The 25,197-nt window shown below is 33.9% G+C and overlaps 1 protein-coding gene across 1 annotated transcript in view; it reads right to left on the bottom strand.

Annotated features, from left to right (window-relative positions):
• Positions 1 to 25,197, bottom strand: part of GUCY1A2 (guanylate cyclase 1 soluble subunit alpha 2) — a 328,461-nt gene that overhangs the window by 235,079 nt on the left and 68,185 nt on the right. Inside the window, exon 4 of the mRNA XM_028516054.2 lies at positions 15,433 to 16,151. Coding sequence (XP_028371855.1) covers positions 15,433 to 16,151 — 719 coding nt within the window. The remainder of the gene's footprint in view (positions 1 to 15,432; positions 16,152 to 25,197) is intronic.

Genomic DNA, 25,197 nt, shown 5'->3' with positions numbered 1-25,197 from the left:
CAAGGATTCTAACTTTATAAAACTTTACATCCTTTTGAATTTATATATAATGTAAGTATTATGTATAAAATAATATGTATATTATTTCACAGAATAAACAACTTGTAATATGGAAAAAGTCCCTAAAACCACAGAACAGAATAGAAAGGTAATTAGACCACTGAAAATAAGTTGTCATAATTAGTTTCATAAAGATTAAGATTAGAAGATTTTTATAACCTACCTAGGACTGCATCAGAGTAGCACAGTATCTTTTCAATGCAAAATAATTAGAAGAATTTCTTTCCAAGTCATTAATTAAAATCTAGTATTAAAGCTACACTTTTTATTGCATTTATAATAACATCTCAATTAGAAAATATGAAAATGCAAGGAACTATAGATTATAGTATAAGTTTTCCACATACACAGAGGGAGGTAGAAAGTTTTCCCCACCTTTCCTAAAGTGGAAGGAAGGATTCTTAGCCCAGTGTTGAATGGTCAACAGAGAGTCATTCATTCATTCATAATTTTAAAGTATGTGAAATTGACATCTCAATCCTTTTAAGAAGTTGTACATATTATCAAATCATTCTTAATATTAACCATCAACAACATCACAAATAAGTCTGTCCTGACAGGTAATAGAGTTCTTGACCCCTCTTTCAAAGAGTTGGGGATCTACCTTTATCCTCTGCTTTCTCTTGCATTAAGATAGGTTTTGGTTTGGGGGGGTTAATTACTTTATTGTTGTTCAATTACAGCTGTCTGCATTTTCTCCCTACCACTCCCCCCGCAACCCCAGCTAAACCCACCTACCTCCCTTGCTTCCACCCTCCCCCTTGGTTTTGTCCATGTGTCCTTTATAGTAGTTCCTGAAAACCCTTCTCCCCACTGTCCTCTCCCCTTCCCCTCTGGCTAGAAACTAAGATTGTTCTTAGTTTCAATGCTTCTGGTTATATTTTGTTTGCTTTTTTCTTTTGCTGATTATGTTCCAGTTAAAGGTGAGATCATATGGTATTTGTCCCTCACCGCCTGGCTTATTGCACTTAGCATAATGCTCTCCAGTTCCATCCAAGGGTTGTTAGATAGGTTTTGACTTCCCTGAACCTTCATGAACACACACTGTCTTTGATTAAGGGAAAAGTGAAAACAAACAAAACCATTAAGTGATTCAAACATAAATACTTTGATTCTTTTCAGAAAAATAAAGTGTGGCAAACTCAACTCCCTCACAAAGTAAGAGAATACTGTTCAACATGACCAAGGGTTCTGGATCATATTTTTCAAATCTGGTAAAAACAGATCTAATGCGGGATTAGAGTCTTTAACTACCTATATTCTAGAAAGGAAAACACCAGCTTTACCTTCTCTATTACTAAGTAAGCCTGAACAAAACCTGCTAGAGACTCGTATGTTAATGGCTTCTTTATAATTTCAGGAGTTCCTAAAGGTCCAAATTCATAAATGCTGAAAAGCATAAATAAATCTCTTTCTTATAAAGCACTCCTGTAAATTGTAAATGTTTTAAAAACAGCTTTTACTATGTTTAAATATTCATAATAGATCACAGAAATTTATTTCTCATTGAATTTTGAGGAGTGAAAATTGGCTGCTCAACTTGGAAAACCCAAATATAGGTGACATTTCAAAGATACTTTACTGAGTTGAATTTTGAAGGACATCATACACTGAGTTTTAGAAGAACTGCTACATAGAATGACAGCATACACTGACAGCTTTTACAAACCTCTATTCCACAAAATCATTAGTTTGTTTAGACAGAATCATATCTTCTACAAAAACAAAATGGTATAACATAAAAAGTCTACGACACGAGTTCTACTTTTAGTCCCTGAAAATAGAATTATAAAAATCAAGTAACCACATTATTTACTTTTGAAGATATTTAGGTTCCCTCTATGGATCTACAATGAAATATCTCTAAAAGGTTGTCATTCAATATCTTCTGAACCCCAAATGTATAGCTCAGTATCTCAAAAGGCAACTTTCTCAATTTTTCCTACCTCTGATAGTTGGAAAGTTCCTTTCAATGCCAACTATCAAATCTGCTCCCTTATAAATCTATTTTTTGACACTATTACTCTATCCAACAAATCTATCATTTGGAATGGGAGGCCAGGTAAAGTGCTTCACTGATAAGGTCAAGTTAAAAGAGTTCATCATCACCGAGCCCTTATTATATGAAATGTTAAAGGGATTTATCTAAGAAAAATAAGATGATCGAAAATATGAACAGTAAAATGAAAGCAAATTCACAATTATCCACAACTGAACCTAAAAAGTAACAAAAATGAAAAGAAACCAAGCAAACAACTAGAACAGAAACAGACTCACAGAAATAGAGATCAGGTGGAGGGTTATCAGCAGGGAGGTGTTAGAATGGGGAAAAAGGTACAGGAATAAGAAGCATAAATGGTAGGTACAAAATAGACAGGGGGAGGTTAAGAATAGTATAGGATATGTAGAATCCAAAGAACTTCTACATACAACCCATGGACATGAACTAAGGGGGTGGGCGGACTGTTGGTAGAGGGGTGCAGGGCAGAGGAGAGAAGAAAATGGAACTGTAATAGCATAATTAATAAAATATATGAAAAATAAATATTAAGATATTTTAAAAGAATAAATGATATTAAAATTTAACAAAGAATTAGGGCCCAATAAAAACTAAAGATTAAAGATAAGGAAAATAATACACAATGTTAGAGAAATTTGGTGGTGAAGCTGGAAGAAGTTAGAAATATATTTGCGCAAGTCAGAAATATGCTCAGTTACTTGTGCCAAGAAAATGAGAGAGGAAAAGAGTGGCCCACAGGCCATGAGTTTGGCAAGAAAAACAAGTTTTCAAAGTTAAATTGCTCAGAGTCACTCAGCTAATAAATGACACAGAGACTCTGAACTCAAGAAGTTCTGCTCCACAGACTATGTTCTTAATCAGGCACAATGCTGCTTCTCAACACCACTGTGCCTGTTCAGGGAATCTGCCAAACCAAAACCCATGTGAAGCGAATTGTTTCTATCAAAATCATGACAGGCACTATCACAAAACACACTCCAAAAGGAAAGCTTAAATCATGATTTAAAAGTTGCTACGGCAAGTGAGAATTAAGTTGTGACCTGAATTCTGGAACCCAAGTACCAAACCACAGAATCTTTGAAGAGTCAAAACATAATTTGATTAAAAAAAAAGAAAAGAAAATCCACTGACATGTTGCCATGCTTCTGATATCATTTTCTGTCCTGAACATACCTCAGGAAGTCAAAGGCATTCACTATGATCACCTAAGCTATCTTCCTAACATACTGAAAACAGAGCGGCAGTAATAATCTAGAGTTTTCAGATGAACATAGGGTTAGAGTTGCTAAAATATAATTGCCGTATATACTTTTAGATGATGCTTCTTGCACTGTTGTCATATCAACACTTAACATGTGAATGTTTTTCTAATGTTCTTGGAGAGCCTGACCAGCCCCAACAACTTCAGTTGTTGCTCAAAGGGGAAAAAAGGGAAGTCTAAAGGTACATCTGGGCCTTGCAGTTCAGCTGCAACTGCTGGGTTACCATATGGCCACACAGAAAAAAATACACCCAGAAATACATCTGTCATTTCAACCTAAGCTATGAATACAAAACATAAAGCTGAGTATAAAAGGAGATACTAAAATATATAAACAGTATTGATTGATAAAACTAGACTTACATCAGAAGTTTCCAAACAGAAGTTTCTCCATAAATATTATTTTACAGGAGAGTAAATTGAAGATTATATAAAACTACTGTTGGGAACCGCCCTGACTGGTATCAGAAGCTGAAACCGCCACCTAGGCTAAGGCTAAGGGAACGCCCTTGGAACCGTAAGCCAGCAAGGAGACAAAAGCTTATCTCCCTGGCAGGAATGCTGCTTCTGCTGCTTTATTCATAACTGAACCCCAAAAAGCTTGGTCAGTTAGCCAAAGACGGGTAAGATTCCCCACCGGGGGAACAACCTAAGCCAGGCACGATCACTTTGGGAGGCCCCCCAAAAGAAGGATTTGGGGGACTGCAGCAAAAGAGGGTGACGGACCCTCGCTCCTGGGCTTTGACATAGCCTGAGTTCTCATTGTCTGAGAGAAAAACTCCTTATCTCTTGGTTGCCTCAGTTCCCGTGCTAAGCCTGAAACGATGACAGGGTGGTGCAGCTCTGTGCTGAAAAGGGCAGATTCCCTGGGTGATCAGGCCTAAGAACAGGTAAATTACTGTGAAACCTTCTTTGTTTAGAATGCTCTCAGTTGAATGAGAGGGTTCCAAGGAGGAAGTTTGTTCCTCAAAGTCTTACAGCTCTTTGACCCCGACTCAATAGACCAGCAGAGTTCCTTGTTTTCTATAGTTCCTTACTTCCCCCTGATAAGTACTGTACTTTACCTGAATTATTATGCAAAATGAGCCCAATAAAAGCAGGTATGGACGGTAATTCAGGGCGCTCCCCACTAGGGGGGGTGGCCATTTCGTCCCTACTTCCCCACAGAAACTAGTTTGTCTCTGTGCATGTTTGTTTCTCGCGTGTTTTTTGGCGAGCCATCCACAGCGTTCTGTGGTCACTGCTGGCCAGAGACCCACACGCAACAAACTACTACATAGGAAGTAACAAAAGTGGGAGTACTAAATGTGCTAAAATATGTTGGACTTTAATTGAGTAATCAATATTACTTGAGTAATTGAGAAAAATATTACACAGAAAAATAGCTAAATTCACTACTATAATAAATCTTTAAAAATGGTAAAGATTAAATTGGAACATATTAATTTATTAGAAAAACAGATCTTTAAAAATTTAATTATCTACAACCATACAACTAATAAGAATTCTAGGAAAAAGTAAAAATAGGTACACAATAGATATTTCAGTGCTCCTAATAATAAAAATAGATGGTATTTTTCCATAATGTTCTGCATTTTCCCGTTTATACAAAGTATAAATTATTTTATGACAAAAACTCAAAAGGAATACAATAATATTTTTAAAAGATTAAAAGAGTAAAATCTGTAGCAGCTATAAAAAGATATGGTTCCAATTTTTAAAGAAAGAAAACAAGAAGAAATTAAACTGATGTGCAAAGACACATCACATGGTATAACAGAGTAACCACTTTAGGAACCCTATCAGTACCAAGATATGAGAGAAATGCATGAGCTTATATATTCCTTTTAAAACTATCACATGCCACTTTTTTTCAGTGAGGTATTCTCTGCCCCATCAATCTCTTCAACCCAAGACTAGTCACTCTATTACATCAACATGTCCTATGTCCTTCAGAGAAATAACAGTACAATTAACAACTAACTTCTCATTCTAAACAGAGGCCAAAGACAGAAAATGACATATTCAAATTGCTGGAGGGAAAATACTGTCAACCAAAAATTCTATATACAGGAAAACTATCAAAAATGAAGGTGAAATAAAAAGCTTCCCAGATGAAGAGAATAATAGAACTTTGTACTAGTAAATGTACTGTACAAGACATACAAAAGGAACTCCTTCAAGTTGAAAGAAATACAGGAATATATAGGAAGAAATAAAAAGCACTGATAATGGTAAATATGTGGCTAAATATAAAAGAATATGTGTATACACTTTAATATACTGTCCTTTCTTTTCCTAATTCATTTTATAAAACCCATATATATAATATAATTGCAAGTATATATTATATATAATTATTACAACTGTTATTATATATAATTGGGTTTATAATAGGCAAATAATACCACAAAAGGAAAAGAAAGAAAAGGAGAAATTGAAAAAGAAGAAAACCATCTCAACTCTCAGATTACATGACCATGTAAGTAAAAAGTCCTATACAGAAAGTGCATTTCTGTCTATTTTATAATATTAAGCTATTCTCATTTGAGTTTAGCAAAGTCATACGACTCAAGAATAACATATAAAAAGTAATTTGTATTCTTATATATTAATAAAATACATTTTAACATTCTATTCACAATATTCATCAATAAAGAATAAAAGTAAATTTAACAAAAAAGTTGCAAGATCTATACACTGAAACTGTGGAACATTTTTGACAAAAATTAAAGATTTAATGAGTTGAGAATGAACATGGAATGAACAACTCAGTATTGTTAAGATGGCTATTCTTTCTAAATTAATCTATAGATTTGGTGCAATACCTATTGAAATTCTGGAAGTTTTTTAGAACTTGGCAAATGGATTCTAAAATGTATGTGGAAATGTAAAGAACCTAGAATAGCTAAAACAAATTTTGAAAAAGAACAAACTTAGAGGACTTAAAATACCCAATTTCAAAGCTTAACTTTCATATAGTAATCAAAATATTGTATTATCAGCATAAACCTACATATTTTTAAAAACTGAAAAGAACAGAAAAGTTAAAGAAAAGTACAGAATATAGACTTATTGATTTTTGACAAAGTTGCCTTTGCAACTTTGCTTTCTCAACAAAATGTGCTGATACAATTGTATATCTATATGAAAAAAAATAAAAACTTAGTTCTTCATGGCATACACAAAATATGTATCAAAATGGATTGCAGACCTAAATCTAAGAACTAAAATCATAAAACTGCTACAAGAAAATAAAGGATAAAATCAATGTAGTCTTGAGTTACAAAGATTTGTTAGATATCATACCAAAAGTGTAATCCATAAAAGAATATATTGGTACCATCAAAATAAATTTGTTCTTCAAAATACAGTACCTTTTGAAGTTAATGTAATATCCAGAATATATATTTTTAAAAGTGTAGTTCAATAGTAGGAAGACAAACAACACAATTAAATATGGGTGAGCATCTGACTAGAAAATTTAACCAGAAAAGCTATGTCAATGGCTCCTAAGCACAAAAAAAAAGATGCTTCATATCATTAGACATCAGGGAAATATAAATTAAAATCCAAGATGTAATACCACTTTACAACCACAAGGATGGTTATGATCAAAAATGGTGACAATACCAAGAACTGGTGAGGATGTGAAGAAACTTGAACCCTCAGATATTGCTGGTCAAATGTTATAGCTTCTTTGTTAAATAGTGTGGCAATTTCTTTAAAAAATTAAACAATTTAGCTGGATAGTTTGCTTTTTGGGTGTTCAGTTTTATAACTTCTTTGTAAATTTGGTATATTAACCCCTTATCAGATGTATCAGCAAATATGTTCTCCTATTTATTGGGGTATCTTTTTATTTTGTTGATAGTTTCATTTGCTGTGCAAAAAGTTTTTAGTTTGATGTTGTCCTATTTGTTTATTTTTCTTTTGTTTCCCTTGCCTGAGGAGGTACATCAGAAAAAAATATTACTATAAGCAATGTCTAAGATTTTACTGCCCATCTTTTCTTCTAAGATTTTCATGGTTTAGGGTCTCATCTCACATTTAATTCTTTAATCCATTTTGAATTTCTTGTGTGTGGTATCTAGGTTCATTTTTCTGCACATATCTGTCCAATTTTCCCAATACCATTTATTGAATAAACTATCTTTAGCCCATTGTATGTGCTGGCCTCCTCAGTCAAATATTGACTATAAAGCCATGGGTTTATTTCTGGGCACTTATTCTGTTCCATTGTTCTATGTGTCTGTTTTTATGCCAGTACCATGTTGTTTTGATAACAATCCAATTAAAAAGTGAGCAAAGGACCTGAATAGACACTTCTCCAAAACAGACATACAGAGGCCGACAGGTACATGAAAAACTTTAAACCACCATGACATATCACCTCGCACCTGCCATAATGTCTATCATCAATAAATCCACAAATAAGTGCTGGTGAAGATGTGAAGAAATGGGAACCCTAGTGCACTGTTGGTGAGAATGTAGACTGGTGCAGCCACCATGGAAAGCTGGAAGGAGGTATCTCAAAAAATTAAAAATGAAACTGCCACTTCTGGGAAAACAGCCGAAGAAAACTGAAACACTCATTCGAAAGAATATAAGCACTGCTATGTTCATTGCAGTATTATTTACAATTGCCAAGATGTGGAAGCAGCCCATGTGCCCATCAGTAGATGAGTGGATAAAAAAGCTGCGGTACATTTACACAATAGAATACTACTCAGCCATAAAAAAAAAAAAAAAAAAAAAAAAAAAAAAAACAAGAAAATTGTATCCTTTGCAACAGCGTGGATAGACATGGAGAATATTATGTTAAGTGAAATAATACAGTCAGAGAAAGATAAATACCATATGATTTCACTCAGGTGTGGAATACAATGAACAAACTGAACTAACAAGCAAAACAGAGACAGGCTCATGGAGAGCAGGATGACAGCTCTGTCAGGGGGTGGGGAAGGGGACAGAAGAATAGAACAAAAAAGAAAAAAGACTCATGGACATGGACTACAGTGTGGTGACTGTGGCAGGAGGGGGGGTGAGTGGAAGTGGAAGAAGGTATAATAGGGATAAATGTTAATGGAAAAATGTAATACAAAAAGACAAATAAAAAAATTAAGCATATACTTACCACAGGACACAGCACTTCCTGTCCTAGTAAGCTACCCAAGAGAAATGGAAATGTATTCAACACAGCTCTCGTATGAAAATGTTCATTGCACCCTACTCATAATAGCCAAAATCTGAAACAATCCTGTGTCCATCGACTGATGAATGGGGAAAATAATCATGATGTATCTACACAATGGAATATTGTTAAGCACTAAAAATGAGCAAATTGCCCATACATGAAACAATATGACAAACCTCAAAAACATGATGCCAGACCAAAAAAAGACTACATATTTGTATGACTACATTTATAGGAAATGTCTTGAAGAGGCGAATCTATACAGATGAAAGGCCAGTGGCTGTCTGAGACTGGGAATAAAAGTGGGGATTAACTACAAGTGGTGGTAATAAAGTTTTCTAAAATTGTATTTTTGTAATAGTTGTGCAATTATGCACACTTACTAAAAATTATTTCACTGAATACTCACAAAAATGTTAATGAATAAAGAGAACATCATTACAAATGGTGAGGTAAACAGTGCATCCAAAGCAGCTCTTCAGCTTTTAATTTATTGATACTTAAGTTACCAGCTAAAACAAAATTATTCTAAGTTAAAAAGAAACAATTAAGAAGATTCTAAACAATTTTTAACTAAAGGCCTAATTTCTACCCCCATCAGAACGTATGACACTATAACTAAATAATATGTAAAATCCAGTAGAAGTCACCGCATTTATAAATTGCAGATTGCAATATTGGAAATAAAAACATGGCAAAATGTGCACCTCAAGCATGAGGATCACTGTAAGAAGTACATAATTCATTATATAATCATGTACCTTATCCTCTGGCTGTACAGACTGCAGTAACTATACAGTAACACAACACTATACAGAAATTCTAACATTGTAGCCATAAAAAATCAAGAGAGAGCCAGAAGGAACTCCAGTAATATCTGCATCAGAATCGCAACTTGTCTAACCTACTTTAAAAAGACAGTTTATGGTCAGGGATCAGTTTAGAGAAAAATAAGCCACATAAAATTAATATTAAAGATCTCATTTATAATTATAAGAGCAAAGAAAATTCCAGATAGTTTTTCATGAAGTTATACCTATGTTCTATAATGCTAATTTATAAAGAAAGTCCTAATGTTATTTTGTCAATCACTAAAATATTATCCACTACTTGAAATTTTCTAATAGAATATTATGGTCTAAAAAGAGAAGAAAAGCTCACATTTTCCCAAGTTAAATTAAAGTCAAGTCAAATAATGTATTCCTGACAACCAGATGAAACTTGTCTTTCAACAGTGTCATTATGGAATGGTAAAATTAATAAGCTTTTCAATCATCATGTCAAAAAAAGCTGGCCATGTGTCTGAAAAAGATAAAACAGCATTTTGAAAATAACTTTGACCACAGAGGTCAGAGGTTAATTCTTCCTTTATTCTTTAAAACTTATTTCCCAGCATTTTTTCATAGTTTGTAAATAATAAGACAAATATGAGGATATTTCTGGGGATTGAAAAAGAAATGTGTTGTTATGCTTTTCCTTGGTTCCAAACCTGAGAACTAAAGTGAAGATGGATAACGATGCTACTGCTCTGTCATAGGGATGATGTACTTCAAATGCTGGATTCCTTCCACAATGTTATGAAAGTTCTTTGAAGCATTGCTACTAAGAATAAAACGTCAAAAGAGTTCATGTTATTCATTGTTTGCCAAAATCCATTGCTGCTTCAGGCTGTGCCTAAGCTAAGAAGTCCATTTCGTTTTAGAAGCCACAGGCACAGCAAAGTACTGTAGCAAGTGAACAGAAAACATAATAGTAGACACAGGTAAAAAAACTCGGTTCCAAACTTTAGTGAATCTGGAAAGGACACTAAGAATTTTAAAACAATGATAGTTTACATAAAAAGCAGATCCAGAGTTCCAATGGAATAAGTGAAAGTCTTTGTTAAAAAGACAAGAAGCAAGGCCTAGGTCACATTTTGTGAAGATGCTAGATATACTTGCTATTTCTCTAAAATTATTAAATCTACTAACCATCCCCAGTACTTCTTTCTAGAAGTTAAGAAGTGAGGAAGAAAATGAATAGAGGGAATATTACAAGTAGAAAGGAACAATAATAATAATAGTGGTAGAAGTAATAATAATGAACATTTATTTAACACTTAACCAAGAGGCCAAAGATTTAATAAGAATTTTACGTGGAGTATGTCATTTAATCCTCACAAATGACTTTCTGAGTTATTTGACAGTATAAGCTGCCAGAGAATTATTTTAACTTAGTCTTCACGATAGAATAAGCCCTCAATGGTTGAAAAGTAAGATTCTTCTCTGTCTCTTTTAAAAATGCATATGAATTCATTGAATTATAGGGATAACAGAAAGCTTCAGGATCGACTGACCTCATATAAACTTCTATATTGTTAGTGGTGACTTGTAAAGAAGTAAAAATATTAATTAGTTGTCTAGTTTCCTTAATTTCCAAATGAATAAATGTGAGGCTCCGAGATTACAAAGACTTACTAAAATCATTGTTGTCAAGAGGTACTTCTCTCCCAGGCTGTTGCCATTCACCCCACACATCACCACCTTACGATGCAGAGAAGGAAGCTCTGAGCCATTCCTCTAATTTCTAATAACCCCACTACAAACATGGTCCCTTACATACAAAACAAGCTCTGGGATCTATGTCAATGAGTTAGGTTTATATGACCAAATGTTGACACCTAAACTGCATACTGGACTGCAACAAATTTCTTCTTAAACTTGCCACAATGTGTCAAAAATCTGTGTGATAAACTTCCAAATTCTCAGAAAAATATTAGATTAGAGCATCCTGAGAGATAACACAGCACAAATTAACACGGATGCCCATTTACATCTTAATTCCCAATGCTGAATCTCTTCTTTTTAAATAATAAACTAATTTATTCATATTTAATGCTTGACATCTGATAGGGGAAGATGATTTAAAAAGGAATTGAGCCTAAAGAAAGACAAAGCATCCCATCCCTCAGTTGTTTGGGCATTGCCCCACAAAGCAGAATGTCTCCATTTCAATTCTGTCCAGGGCACGTGCCTGAGTTGTAGGTTCTGTCCCCAGATGGGCTGAATGTGAGTGGCAACTGATCAGTGTTTCTCTTTCACATTGATATTTCTCTCCCTCTCTTTCTCCCTCCCTTCCCCTCTAAAAGTAAATAAATAAAATCTTTTTTAAAAAGACAAAAATATAGGGATGCCATATGGGAAAAACAGAAAATTGAGAGAGAAGAATATATGGGGCATGGATGATCACTTAAGAGAAGATGTAGAGGGAAAAACAACAACAAAAAAATGGGAATCACAGCTTTGTCAAGCCATCTGGGACAGTTCCTTCTGACCTCAAAATTCTGTTGAATTAAATTCTGGCCATGATTACTGTATGAGATGCCTGTCAGTGGTGTTCTTGCTGCTTGGTAACCAACTCTTATGTCTTTATAACTCTTTAAAACTAGGATGATGGTTTCCTATTTCATAAGTAGCTCATCAGATTGTTCACAAGCATGATCCACCTCTAGCCATGTACTCACCCACTGACTGACAACACAAAACAAAGATCATGGTTTAGCAAAAAGATTACAGTTCATTTTGTTCCTGATTTACCTGTCATTCAGCTGCATGATTAGCTCTTGTTTTTGTTAGTTTGCTTTCGTTTTTGTTTTGACGGCAGGGGCAGTGGTTCATAGGTATTAAATGAATGGCCCAAAAAGTTAAATTATCATGAAAGCCTTCACTGTTCTACTAGAAATAAATATGCTAATTTATTTAAAAATAGAACTTCCTTACCAAATTAGAAACATCAGACAATGTAAAGTTATTAGCAGGAACAGCTATTATAGGGAAAATAATGAATATCAAGGTCAAATTTATCATTAGAAACATAACTTTTAACCCTGATTTTCTTTCTTCTTTCCATGTTTTAAGAAACTACAAATTTAGAATTTAGCAACATAATAATTCAAAAGTGTTGTACATCTAGTTAAGACTCACTCCATGCCACAATTTTATTGACTATAGTTTCCATTTGGGCCAACTGCACCCTCCCAAATACCCATTCTGGTAAACCCAGGTAAACGAACAGAAATGTAACATAAGACTGTCATCCTTATCCGAACTAAAAATCCTGCCTATTGCTTTATTTTTAAACTGCCACTGACATGTTTAAATTATAATTGCATCTTCTCAATGAGCACAGTCCCTTATTATTGGAACTGGCAGGGGGCCTTGACATTTGAGTCATCATTTCATTAGGTCTATTTCTTACACTGGTGCACAAATTAAATAGATATATAGCCAGATGAAATATGGAGTGGGGAGATCTGAAGCAGTAACTTTAAACCGAATTAATATATCTCAAATCTACCAAAAATATAAAACAGTTAACACTGGTAATAATATATTCTACTCCAAGCACATTTTTAAAAATATTAACTTCAATTCTAAAGGGCAGAGATGCTGCAAATCCTCCTAGCCAAAATTGTACTTCTGAAAGACAGAACTAAGACTTCAATATTCCCTGTGTTACAAAGATAGAATAATCCCATTTTTAACACAACTACAAATATGGACAAAGACACATATTTAACAACTTTCCTTCAGTCTCAAGTGCTTCAAAATGGGTAGCATTTATTGAAAAAAATACCTATATGCACATGTGAAAAATATTATTTAAAACATCATGTGTAATAAAATAGAAATAATGAAGGTCATTCAGGCTAATGTATCCTGATGTGTACCAAAATGTAATCTTCAGGATTTCCCTTGGATGTTTTCAAATCACTGAATTTATGTGATGAAAACACCACTGAATGAGTATCCCTAAACCACCTGATTCAGTCACGAATAAATGTGCATCCTTTCATCTTTCTCATATTATTTGTTTATAATTTTTCTGCTGAATTTCAAAATTATTAAAATGAATCAATTATAAAACTAATGCTGAATAAAAAATCCCCCAAAATGTCTTTGACTCTGCTTTCAGGAGGCTATTTCCTCATTTCCTTTATTACCACAAGCATTCCGAATACGTGTTAGGTTGTTCATTCATGGAGTTCTCAGTTGCTTCTGCAACACTTCCTTCCTTTGGCCCAGAGCAACCTATGCATTTCTTTTTTTTTTTTTTTTTTTATTTCAATCATTGTTCAAGTACAGTTTTCTCCCCCCTACTCCCGTTCCAGCCCCTCCACCCAACCCTCCCCCCTTCCCCCCATTACCCCCCACCCTTAGTTTTTGTCCATGTGTCCTCCAAATTTGTTCCTGTAATCCCTACCCATTCCCCCCTGAAATTCCCTCTTCTCTCCCCTCTGGCCACTGTCAGACTATCCCCTATTTCAGTGTCTTTGGTTATGTTTTGCTAGTTTTTTGTTTTGTTTTGTTTTGTTGTTTAGATTCCTGTTAAAGGTGATATCATGTGGTATTTGTCTTTCACTGCCTGGCTTGTTTCACTTAGCATAATGCTTTCCAGCTCCATCCATGCTGTTGCAAAGGGTAGGAGCTCCTTCTTTCTTTCTGCTGTATAGAATTCCATTGTGTAAATGTACCATAGTTTTTTGATCCATTCATTTACTGATGGGCATCTAGGTTGCTTCCAGCACCTAGCTATTGTAAATTGTGCTGCTATGAACATCGGGGTGCAAAGGTTCTTTTGGATTGGTGTTTTAGTGTTCTTAGGATAGAGTCCCAGCAATGGAATTGCTGGGCCAAAAGGCAGATCCATTTTTAGTTTTCTGAGGAAGTTCCAAACTGCTTTCCACAGTGGTTGTACCAGTCTGCAGTCCCACCAACAGTGCACTAGGGATCCCCTTTCTCCACAGCCTCTCCAACACTTGTTGTTTGTTGCTTTGTTTATGATGGCCATTCTGACTGGTGTGAAGTGGTATCTCATTGTGGTTTTAATCTGCATCTCTCTGATGGCTAGCGATATTGAACATCGCTTCATGTGTCTTTGGATTTTCTGTATGTCCTCCTTGGAGACAACTTATGCATTTCTGAGAGCCAACAGCTCTCCCAAAATGCTTGGGAACAAGCCTAAAAGAACTTTATTTATCTTGACACAAAATATTGAAAGAATCCCTTTTCCCTTTTGATCAAATATACTGAAAGTATATTACCAAATTTAAAAGTCATAGCTGATTTTTCTTTACATTTTATTATTTATTTTATGGTTGACTTTTTCTAAAAAATATTTGCCTGAGGAAGTATGTTTGTTGAAATGCAACTGTTAAGATGTATTTCTGTTCTTCCCATCGTTTATTCATAATTTATAACCCAGATTTTCCCAAAAGGGTTTCAAACAAATCCACAATAAAGATTCCTAGCGTTCACTGTATTCTCTCAAGGAGTAAACATGTCCTAAAGAAACATAGACTAAAATTTAATTAGAACTCCTGAGATAGTTACTTCATTTCCAACTTTTTTTTAGAAAATACATTATTCTATATATTAGGACAAAACTATAATGCAAACCAGATGTTCCTAGATTATGAAACTTAGGACAGAACATACTCAAAGTCTAGCTAGCTCTTAACCTACATTTATTTAAGGACAAAGCAAGCACGTCCCACAGTGTTATAACCAGTCTTCCCATTTCTCTCATAGTTTGACTTCAATCACTGGAAATATTCATGGGTTTACAGTATCAAATTTTAATGAGTCCTGTCATTTTTGTAATTACTATGGCTAGTATTAATAAATGTCTTCTTTTCATATTCTGAAATAAATTAATGGAATATGCAAACACTCTGCAAAATGGCTGGGAATAGGGCCAAATCTTATTACATACATCCAGGGACCAGTAATTTTCTAAATGGCAGTTTTAGCTGTCTTGCCTAAATAATTATAAGTACGGTCAGCATGTAATTTACTGAAATAATCATGCAATCTTCTAGTTTCCATCACTGATCTCAAGTTCATGGCCACTTACCTTGTCTTTATTTTCCGTGCCAGAAGCCTCAGGCTTGGTCCTAATCACAAATGGGGTAGACAGTCGCAGCAGGACCCTTTCGAAGGTGGCATTCACCTTTGGAGAAACGATCTCAAAGCAGTCCTCAAACTTGAGCACTTTGTGAGTGTCACATCGGAGCTGCTTCCTCAGGCCTTCTCCCAGCTGAAGGACTAACATGTGGGGGTCAAACATCAAGTGGAAAGGGAAGGCTCTGCAGAAGGTGTTGATGCTAATTCGGAGGTCCTCGGGAACTTGGGAGGTTCCCTGCGGAAGGTTCTTTGTGATATGAGTATTGTCACATTCTTTGATAAGGAAAGTAAGACAGCTACAGTTGCCTGGGTTTGAGACATCAGAGCACAATTTCTCATTTGCAACCTGTTCCACTTCCACATCCAGCCGATAGATCTTCTTTCCTGCAGCCTTAATCATCCCCAGCATTGCAAAGCCCACAATGTGGTGAGGGTGGAAGTAGTGGAGCATAAGAGTACCTTCAGGAAGCTCTTTGCATAGGAATGATGGTGACTCCAGAGTGGCCTGTTTTCCAAAAGAAGTTCTAATGTGTTCCAACAAAGCATCAAAGCCATTAAAAAAGTCCTGCAATGTGCCACCTACAGCTCGAAGGACTCTCTCATTCTCATCAAAACATATATTAAAGAACTCCTCACCAAATCTTTCTTGAATTTCCTCAAACTTCAAACCTAGAGGCAAATAGGAAGCAAATATTAGTGAAGAAACATATAAATAATTGAACTTAAAGCTTTTAAATACTTATCAAGTGAGGTAGCTAGTGAGTGAAACATGAGAAGTCCATAAATTTCCCAAATAGGTTAATTCATTCATTTTGAATCAGAGAAAGTAAATTTCATCTTCTGAATGGTTCTAAGATGTTAATGAGTATAAACTCATTTGTTTGTTTTTAAACAGACTTTGTTTTTAGAGCAATTTTAGATTCACAGCAAAATTGAGCAGAAAGAATGTAAAAATATTTTCTATATACCCCAGGCCCATTCCACACACAAGCCCCACACCCCACAATCAACACAGTGCACTACAGCAGTACATTTGTTGCAACCAATGAACCTACACTCACACAATGTTATCACCCAAAGTCCACAGTTTACATTAGGATTTACTCTTGGTGTTGTACTCTTTGGGTTTTGACAAGTGTATAAAGACCTATTTCCACCATCCTGAGTAGCTTCAACACCCTAAAAACCCTCTACATTTCATCTGTTTACTTCTCTCTCTCCCAACCTCTGAAGCAACTTTTTAAATGCTGCTAATCTAACCTTTCTTTTCATTGCCCTACTTCGTTTGCTGTAATTAGCACAAATAATATCTTTTCCTTAATGATTTCACTCATTGTTAAAAGATTTTTATAGAGGCAGCTATAAGATCTCTATAGTATGTCCATCCAATATTACCATCTTGTAATAAAATCTTATTACTTATTAAAATCCACTTGTTAAGTAGAAAATATCAACCAGAAAGGGAATCTATGGTGCACAAGTGATGAAAGGAATCAGGTCATCTTCCCCTGGGATAAAAAGAAAGACTAAAGTCAGGAATCCCAGGGGAAGTCCTGTAGGTCAGCTAGACCCATCAGTGAGAGACAAAATAAGGAATTAAAAATGGCAAAACCTGGCACGCCTTGCATTCTTTCACTTAAAAAAGTAAAATTACCCATGAGTGGACTAGTAATCTGACCAGATAGAGTTAAAGGTCTTGGTTAAATTTCTAAGTTCATAGTTACTCCTAGATGCTGTGGCAAAAAAGAATTCTGCCTTATAGTAATATAATTATAATAAAATAGAGTGAAAAAAACATCAAACATTCTTTGATACCTTACTATAGAGTCTAAACACAGTGGTAGCCAGGTTAAAAGGCCAGATTGACAAAGAAGTTCTTAAAATCAATGTGAAATGAAAAAAGTAAAAATCTAAGGGAAAAAGAGTCCCTTTATTAAGAAGCATTTCACATTAATTTTAGTTTCACACATCTGATGCTCAAAGCAAGCTGAGAAAGTCACCTATTAAGATGAAAACATCAGTCACCACACACATGGTCACGTTACAAGATTGTCCTTCAACATATGCTGCATCTACTAACAGTAATACCAGCCAGAACTGATAACAATAGCATTCATCTGCCCAGTTCACTAGTGTGGGAGAAAACAAGATAGATGACACTCATTGCAATTTGGCTCCTGCTCCAACTGCTCCACTGAAACTGCTGTTATAACTAATTAAACTAGTACATACTGTTTTGTCCTTATCTTAGTTAACCTTGTTTGTTATTTATCTTTTCATTTGATTCTACTTATCATCTCTTCCTTCTAAATCTCCCTTCTCTCTTGGATTATAAAACCACACTCTTCTGATTTGATTGCTACCTGTAAAAATTCCTTCAGTAAAACTTCTCCCTATGTCAAATCGTGACATCACCTTCACTATAACTAAAAATTTCTAATACATACAAATTAAATTTATGTCCCTTCAAAGATGATGTTCTTTGTCACTATTAAAACTTTTAATTATAAAATTCTAATTAAAAACTAAATTCAGAATAAAGTTTCTTATAATCTGACTCCATTTGCTGACCTATAAAATCCCATGTGTCACTGAAAATACTCCATGGACTACTTCCATACTTTGAAGAGCTGTATCCTAAAAAGACTTAGGGTCTTTATGCCCAGAAGAGAAAAATAGAATTTCTTCAAGCTTGCATTTTTCATAGCATTAAAAATGTCCTCACTGTTACTGAGTAAAGAATACAAGTATAAATAAAATACAGTACGCTTATATGCTTATGTTCTATTTCCAATGTCAAAATTGCAAAGAATCTTCCAAAAACTAACAACAAGTAAATCCACTAGAGGCAATAAAAACTACTGTGTGAGTGAGTAGCCACCCTCTATGAAACAGAAATCCTTGCTGCTTTGAAAACCACTTCTGTACTTTAAGGTATGGGGATTGTTAGCTCTCAAGTAATGACAATAAGGCCTACTAGGATGCAAAGGTGACTTGTACCAATAATGAAAAACTAAATTATATTGAATATCACACTCAAATGCTATACATGGTAATTCTATATAAACCATAATATTTAATTATTTAATACAATTTTTTTCATTCTCACAATTGTTAAACTGTACAAAATCAGGAAAAAAAAGGAGTTCTTAAGAGTTTGAAAAATTAAAACTAGGGAAAGATCACTTCAACTTTTGCAAATATGCAATGAATCAAGAGCCAAGACTTCCATTTAGACTTTATCTCAGAATGTAGAAAACACAGATAAAGTACTTCAGCTCAGACAATCTGGTGTAGTTCTCACTCCAAGGTTCTACCTATGACTAATGCAACCCCCTACTTACAGTAAATCACTTGAAACATGTAGACAATGCTCATCCTCTCTATCGTAAGACACCATGACAGCTTGACATTTAGGTCTATAATAATACATTTCCTCAAGAAACAAACTTTCATTAACAAGTATGTTAGAGTCAGAATTTTAAGTTATTGTTAATTTACGTCTAAAAATTAATAGCCTAAATGCTAATGTCCTTCAACTCTTAATGAAACAGTCTGGTCATTCATGACATGAATCTTGTGTCCCTCACCTGCTATCCATCTGACTTCATGCTATGCACTTACTTCTTGAGGACAAGGACCTTATCCCATTTATGTCTGCGTGCCTAGGACACTAAGACTTCATTCACAGAAACTAAACAAACATTATTTGTTGGCTAACTATAATCAAACTTTTAAAGCTACAGTTGTGCTACATTTAAGGATACCAAGACAGCTAAGCACATTCTTTTCTCACACAGACCTCTACAGATAATTAAATTAAAGTGTGATTGGGCTAAAACAGTGTCAGAGTCATACAGGAGGTATGGAAAAAAAAATGTCTACCTCTTTCCTCAGGGAAATATGTTTGAAGAGATACTTGAAAAAAAGGAGTTGTTTAAAAGGCAAAGAGGGACAGAAAAAGCACACTAGCAGATGCACAGCTATGGAATTTGGATGAACCAGGAAGGTGCAAGAGCCCAGCATGAAATTTTATAAGAGCTGAAATTAAGAGAAAACGTATACTAAATTAAAAATAAATAATCCCAGCATGGTCAGGTCAAGGCAAGCAGATAACAACTGGAGTGCAAGGGTGGGGAGATGAGTTGTTAATTAGTCAGAATGTAGAAGACAGACTTAAGGCTGCCATGACCAGAGTCAAAGACAGCAACCTGAGAAATGCTGCAATGTCTTTATAGACTGATCTAGGCAGTCCCAGTAAGAATGGAAAAGCGAGTACCAAGAAATGTTCCCAATTTTTCACAATTACTTTATTTAACAGTTAAAAAACTCCTATCAAGTAGATATGTTTAATTGTCCTCATTTTACAGATAAGAAATGTTAAGAAATTTGCCTACGTTCACACAACTATAGGTGGCAGAGACATATTTCAAAGTGAAGTCTGTCTAATACAACATCTTGAGTAAAGCATCTGCATGGGGTGAAAAATGCATGTCTTGCTCATTATTATATCATTAATGCTTAGGATTCTGCATGGCAGTTAGTAGATGTTCAATAAATATTGGCTAGATATTGAATAAATTAATGTACCACTGCAGTCAACAGAAAGGAGTTACAAAGGGCAGTCAACAGTTATCAAATGCCACAGCCAGATCAAGATAAGGACAAAAACTGTAAATTGGATTTGTCAGAACTTTGGAGACTTTTGACAGTGTCATTTCAGTAGAGGAGTGAGGGTAGAAGACTGAGTATAACAGTTGAGGGGTGTGATGGCAAAGTAAATAAACAGAAATACTAACTTTTAACTGAATCTATAACATTATTGGAAGGCTAAAATTATTTATAACGTATCGGACCTCTATACTTGGAAAGGCAGATATTAACTTACTTGAGAACTAAGTGAATAGAGAGAGTTACGGCACCAAAGATATAGTGCTAACTAGGGTACAGGATCTTCTAAGGGACAATCTATTAGTACACTGGAAATCAGAGTCTTTTTAAGTCCAGAGATCATACTTGTCACCCAGCAAGGACATCAGTCTCCACTAATATGCTAAAATACCAAAGCAAGAGCTATACCTTCAAGTTGCTTAAACTTCAACTCAGCAGCTGAATACCTACTAACCACTCATTTCTGTGAGCTACAAATACTCCATAATTATTTTTTTATTAATTACTTAGGCTTCCTCAACCTAATGTCTAAGCAATGTAACTATATCTCAAGTCCAAACTATGGAGAGATTTTAATATTTAAGGAGATGATTTTTTTAGAAAAACAATTATATTTGCCACCTTTATAGAGGTATAATTAAAATATCACACTGTGTAACTTTAAGATGTAAAATGTGTTAACTTGATACTCATATATTGCAAAATGATTATCACCACAGTGTTAGCTAACACCTTCATCGCATCACATAATTACCACCTCTTTTTTGTGGTGAGAACATTTAATATCTACTCTAACAACTTTCAAGTGTATAATACGTATTAGGTAACTATGATCACAGAACTTGCTAAGCATAATGATAGGGGAAAATGTCTAACATATTTAACATCAATTCTTGAATATTCAAAGAAATAGATATTATTACAAGTATAACAAGTGCTTCAGGAATGAAAATATTTGCAATACTTAAGTTTACAGTTTGACTATTTTGAAAATATGGTGAGGTATGCTTTAAAATATACACAGGCTATAAATTTTAATAGTGAGAAACATAGCACAATGGAGATGAAGCCAAACACTGAGTACTGCAAAATACTTTTTTCCAAAAAATACTACATCTAAAAGATAAAGCATAAGTAAAGTACAATCCAACACACAGTTACTCCTTCCTTTCAAATAGAAACCACACTGTGTCCCTTTCTTATGAAACAGCAGATATTCCCTTGTATTACAGATATTTGTCTGTGATCTTTCTGTTGACTACACAGATTTATCAGGGCAATTCATGAAAAAAATACAATCTCTAAAAACAGTATGAGCTAGAATGAGGAAAAGGAACCATTAGAAAAAAGAACTGTAGATAAATAAATGGAGAGAATTTCTCCTGTACTGTAGAAAATCCTGAATCTACTGGTAGAAAAGGCACACATTCTAGCCAGGATTGGTAAGAACACACACACACACACACACACACACACACACATCTAGGTGCATCTGATTAAATTCCTGAAATACAGAGATAAAAATTAGGCTTAAAGAAGAAAATCTTTTAAGCTGAAAGAAAAAACAAGTAATTAAAAAACTTTTTAAAAGAATTGTTCTTCACATCTGTAACACTGGAAACTAGATGATAGTGGACTAATAGACATGTAATACTGAGAGAATTTAAATCTAAGAATGTGTTCCCCAGTCAAGATATCTAGCAAAGATTCAAAGAAACAACACCACTCAATGGAACACCTTAGAACTAAGAAGCAACGAACCTTGCTATACATACAAACACACACATTCTAATGGAGATACAGATATATAATCTTGAAAGATTATCTACAAAGTTGTAACATACATATAAATAAGGATTACTGAAATATGGGAAAAGGGAAACTGCTGACAACTATGAGGTAAATTTGATTCATAATCTGGAACTAAACAATCTCAGCAAACCCCAGAAGTTAGGAAGCTGAGGAGAAGTGGGAGGAGGGGAAAGGAGAAAAGCATCAGCACTTTAAAGTTCTCTTCTAAAAGAGAGCTGGGTCAGTAGGGAAAAACTACATTCTTAGTAGGGAAATAAGTGATATTTGACTTTAAAATAATAATAGGAAAACAGATCTAAGCTGAGTAACAGGAAAAGGAAAATTACCAGTAATGAAATGGGAAAGTAGAACAGAACATTTAACTACAAAGGTAAAATATAAATACATACATATTCAATTTATACTATATACATAATTTCAAAATGAAATTCATACACATTGAATTTGAAAATTATCAAAACAGAAAAAATAAGGTGAAGAAGAACCATTTAAAATAAATAAGTATCATAAATCAAAGAAAGATGAAAGAAATACATTAGTCAAGTATGGATTCAAATGGCTGAAATTCTTACCCTATCTGTAAGAATTACACTTATAAAAGATGATTTTTTTTAGGTTGAATGTAAGCAGGAGGAAAATAATTATAACAAACTCCCTAAAGAAAAATTCAAGAGGAAAAAGCAATGTTAATATCAAACAAGGTAGAATTAAGGTTAAAAGTGCTAATCAGTATAAATGGACATTATAAAATAAAACCACAATTTACAAAAAAATGTCTCAGAGACATTTAAACCTGTATAAGCCAAACAACACTGCAGTTAAATACATAAACAAAAATTGATTGCTAATGGGTATGGGGTATTGTTATGGAGTGATAAAAATGTTCTAAAAATGACTGTAGTAATTAATGGTTGCATGACTTCATAAAATTCTAAAAACTCACTGAAGTTTACACTTTAAATAGGTGAACTGTCCGGTATGTGAATTATGTTTCAATTAAGTTGTTATATATATATTATAAATTAAAAGTGAAAGAATTGTACACAATTATAGTGAGAAACTTTAATACCCCTCTGTCAGTATCAGATGGATCTAATAGACAAAAAAAAGAAATCATAGAGAAAGTAAATAAAAGTATACACAATAGCCCTGACCAGTGTGGCTCAGTTGGGCACCATTTTGCAAAGCAAAAAGTCGCCTGTTCCATCCCCAAAATACATGCCTGGGTTGTGGGTTCGGTCCCTGGCTGTGGTGCTTATGAGAGGCAACTGACTGATGTTCCTCTCTCTCACATCGATGTTTCTCTCCCTCTCTCTTTCTCCCTCCCTTCCCCTCTCTCTAAAACAAATAAATAAAATCTTCAAAAAAGTATATACAACAAAACAATCAATAAAGAAAAAACTTAAGAGAAATGAAATTTTAGCAGGAAACTAATGTGCCCTTATCAGAACCAAAAAGATTAAAGATTAAAAAAACCAAAGTCATAGATGAATTGAATAAATATTAACAATTAAAAAATAATAAAAAGTAAAACCAGAGGAAAAATAAAAGTAAAATAAAATTTAATAACAAAATCAACATATTCTAAACATATATATGTATATACATATGTGTACACATGTATATATGTGTATTTATACAAATATGAAGAAATCACAAAAATTGCTCATTTAATCACAAAATTTCCACATTTCTAACTCTAGATTTTGCAGATCACGTGTTAATAGTAATACCAATAGTAATGATAATAAATAACAAAACAGTGACCAAAAATCCTATCTATTTGGAAGTTAAGCAATACACTCTTTTGGATTAAAGAGAAAATCAAAATTGAAATTATAACTTCTAGAAATCAATGAAAAGAAGACTACTTTTTTCAAAATCCTATGAGGCATAATAAAAACTGTACTCAAATAAAACTACATGTCCTATTTTCAGCAACAAAAAGTAAGTAAGTGAAAAGCTCCCAATTAAGGAAATTATGTTGAGTTTTTAAAAATGAATTCATAAAAAGCTGAAATTAAGAGAAAAAGTATACTAAATTAGAAATAAAAAGAACACAGTCACATATTAAGAAATAGAGGAACTGAAAAAATAACCAAGCAATGTTTTGCCAACAAATGTGTAAATGGATAATTTTCTGGCAAATATAAATGACAAAAATTAACCCAATGTTATATGGGCATCTTGAGTTCAAGCTAGCCTTTGAAAAAATTAGATAATTCCAAAGACACTTAAATATTTCCAACCCATAGAAAAAAATAAAACCACTTAATCATTTTTATTGGATGCATGTTTTAATGCTGAAATTTGGTATAGTATAACAAGACCAATTTCTCTTATGAATATTTATTTGCTAAAGAATTTTTAAAATATCATGAATAAATGTTTATTTTAGAAATTAAAAGTATTCTATAGTAAAAAATTCTCAGTATAAATTATGAAATTTATAAAATTAAATAAGAAAACAACTAGATTGTTTCAGTGAATTACAAAAGTCTGAAATTCACCAGTCTTATTAAAAATTTTGAGTAAAATAGTAATATAAATAAGCTGCTCAAATATAATAAATAAAGATTTCCAAAAATCAGAAGCAAGGCTTATTCTAAATAGGAAAGTACTAAAAACACTTCAACAAAAATTATAAATTAGACAAACAAGCTTACAACTGACATTGTTATTCAATATTATCTTAAAGGTTACATAGCAAGTGCTGTAAGATATGATAATAAAATATTATACACTAAGAAAAACTAGAAAGTCTTTTAATTTCAAAGCTCTCTCTTGCTTTTTTTGTTGTGTAACAGTTTTTTAATGTATTTTATTGATTATGCTATTACAGTTGTCCCATTTTTCCCCCTTCACTCCCCTCCACCCTGCACAACCCCTCCCACCCACATACCCCTCCTTTAGTTCGTGTCCATGGGTCATACTTGTACATTCATTAAATACTACATTTCCCATACTATTCTTACCCTCCCCCTGTCTATTTTCTACCTACCATCTATGCTACTTATTCTCTGTGCCTTTTTCCCCTCTCTCTCCCTCCCACTCCCCTGTTGATAACCCTTCATGTGATATCCATTTCTGTGGTTCTGTTCTTGTTCTAGTTATTTGCTTAGTTTGTTTTTGTTCTTGTTTTAGGTGTGGTGGTTAATAATTGTGAGTTTGCTGTCAGTTTACTGTACCTGTTTTTTATCTTCTTTTTCTTAGATAAGTCCCTTTCACATTT

Source organism: Phyllostomus discolor, chromosome 6, assembly GCF_004126475.2.
Source record: "Phyllostomus discolor isolate MPI-MPIP mPhyDis1 chromosome 6, mPhyDis1.pri.v3, whole genome shotgun sequence".
Taxonomy (NCBI): Eukaryota; Metazoa; Chordata; class Mammalia; order Chiroptera; family Phyllostomidae; genus Phyllostomus; species Phyllostomus discolor.
The sequence above is the reverse complement of the archived record's forward strand: the minus strand, read 5'-3'. Positions and strand labels throughout refer to the sequence as shown.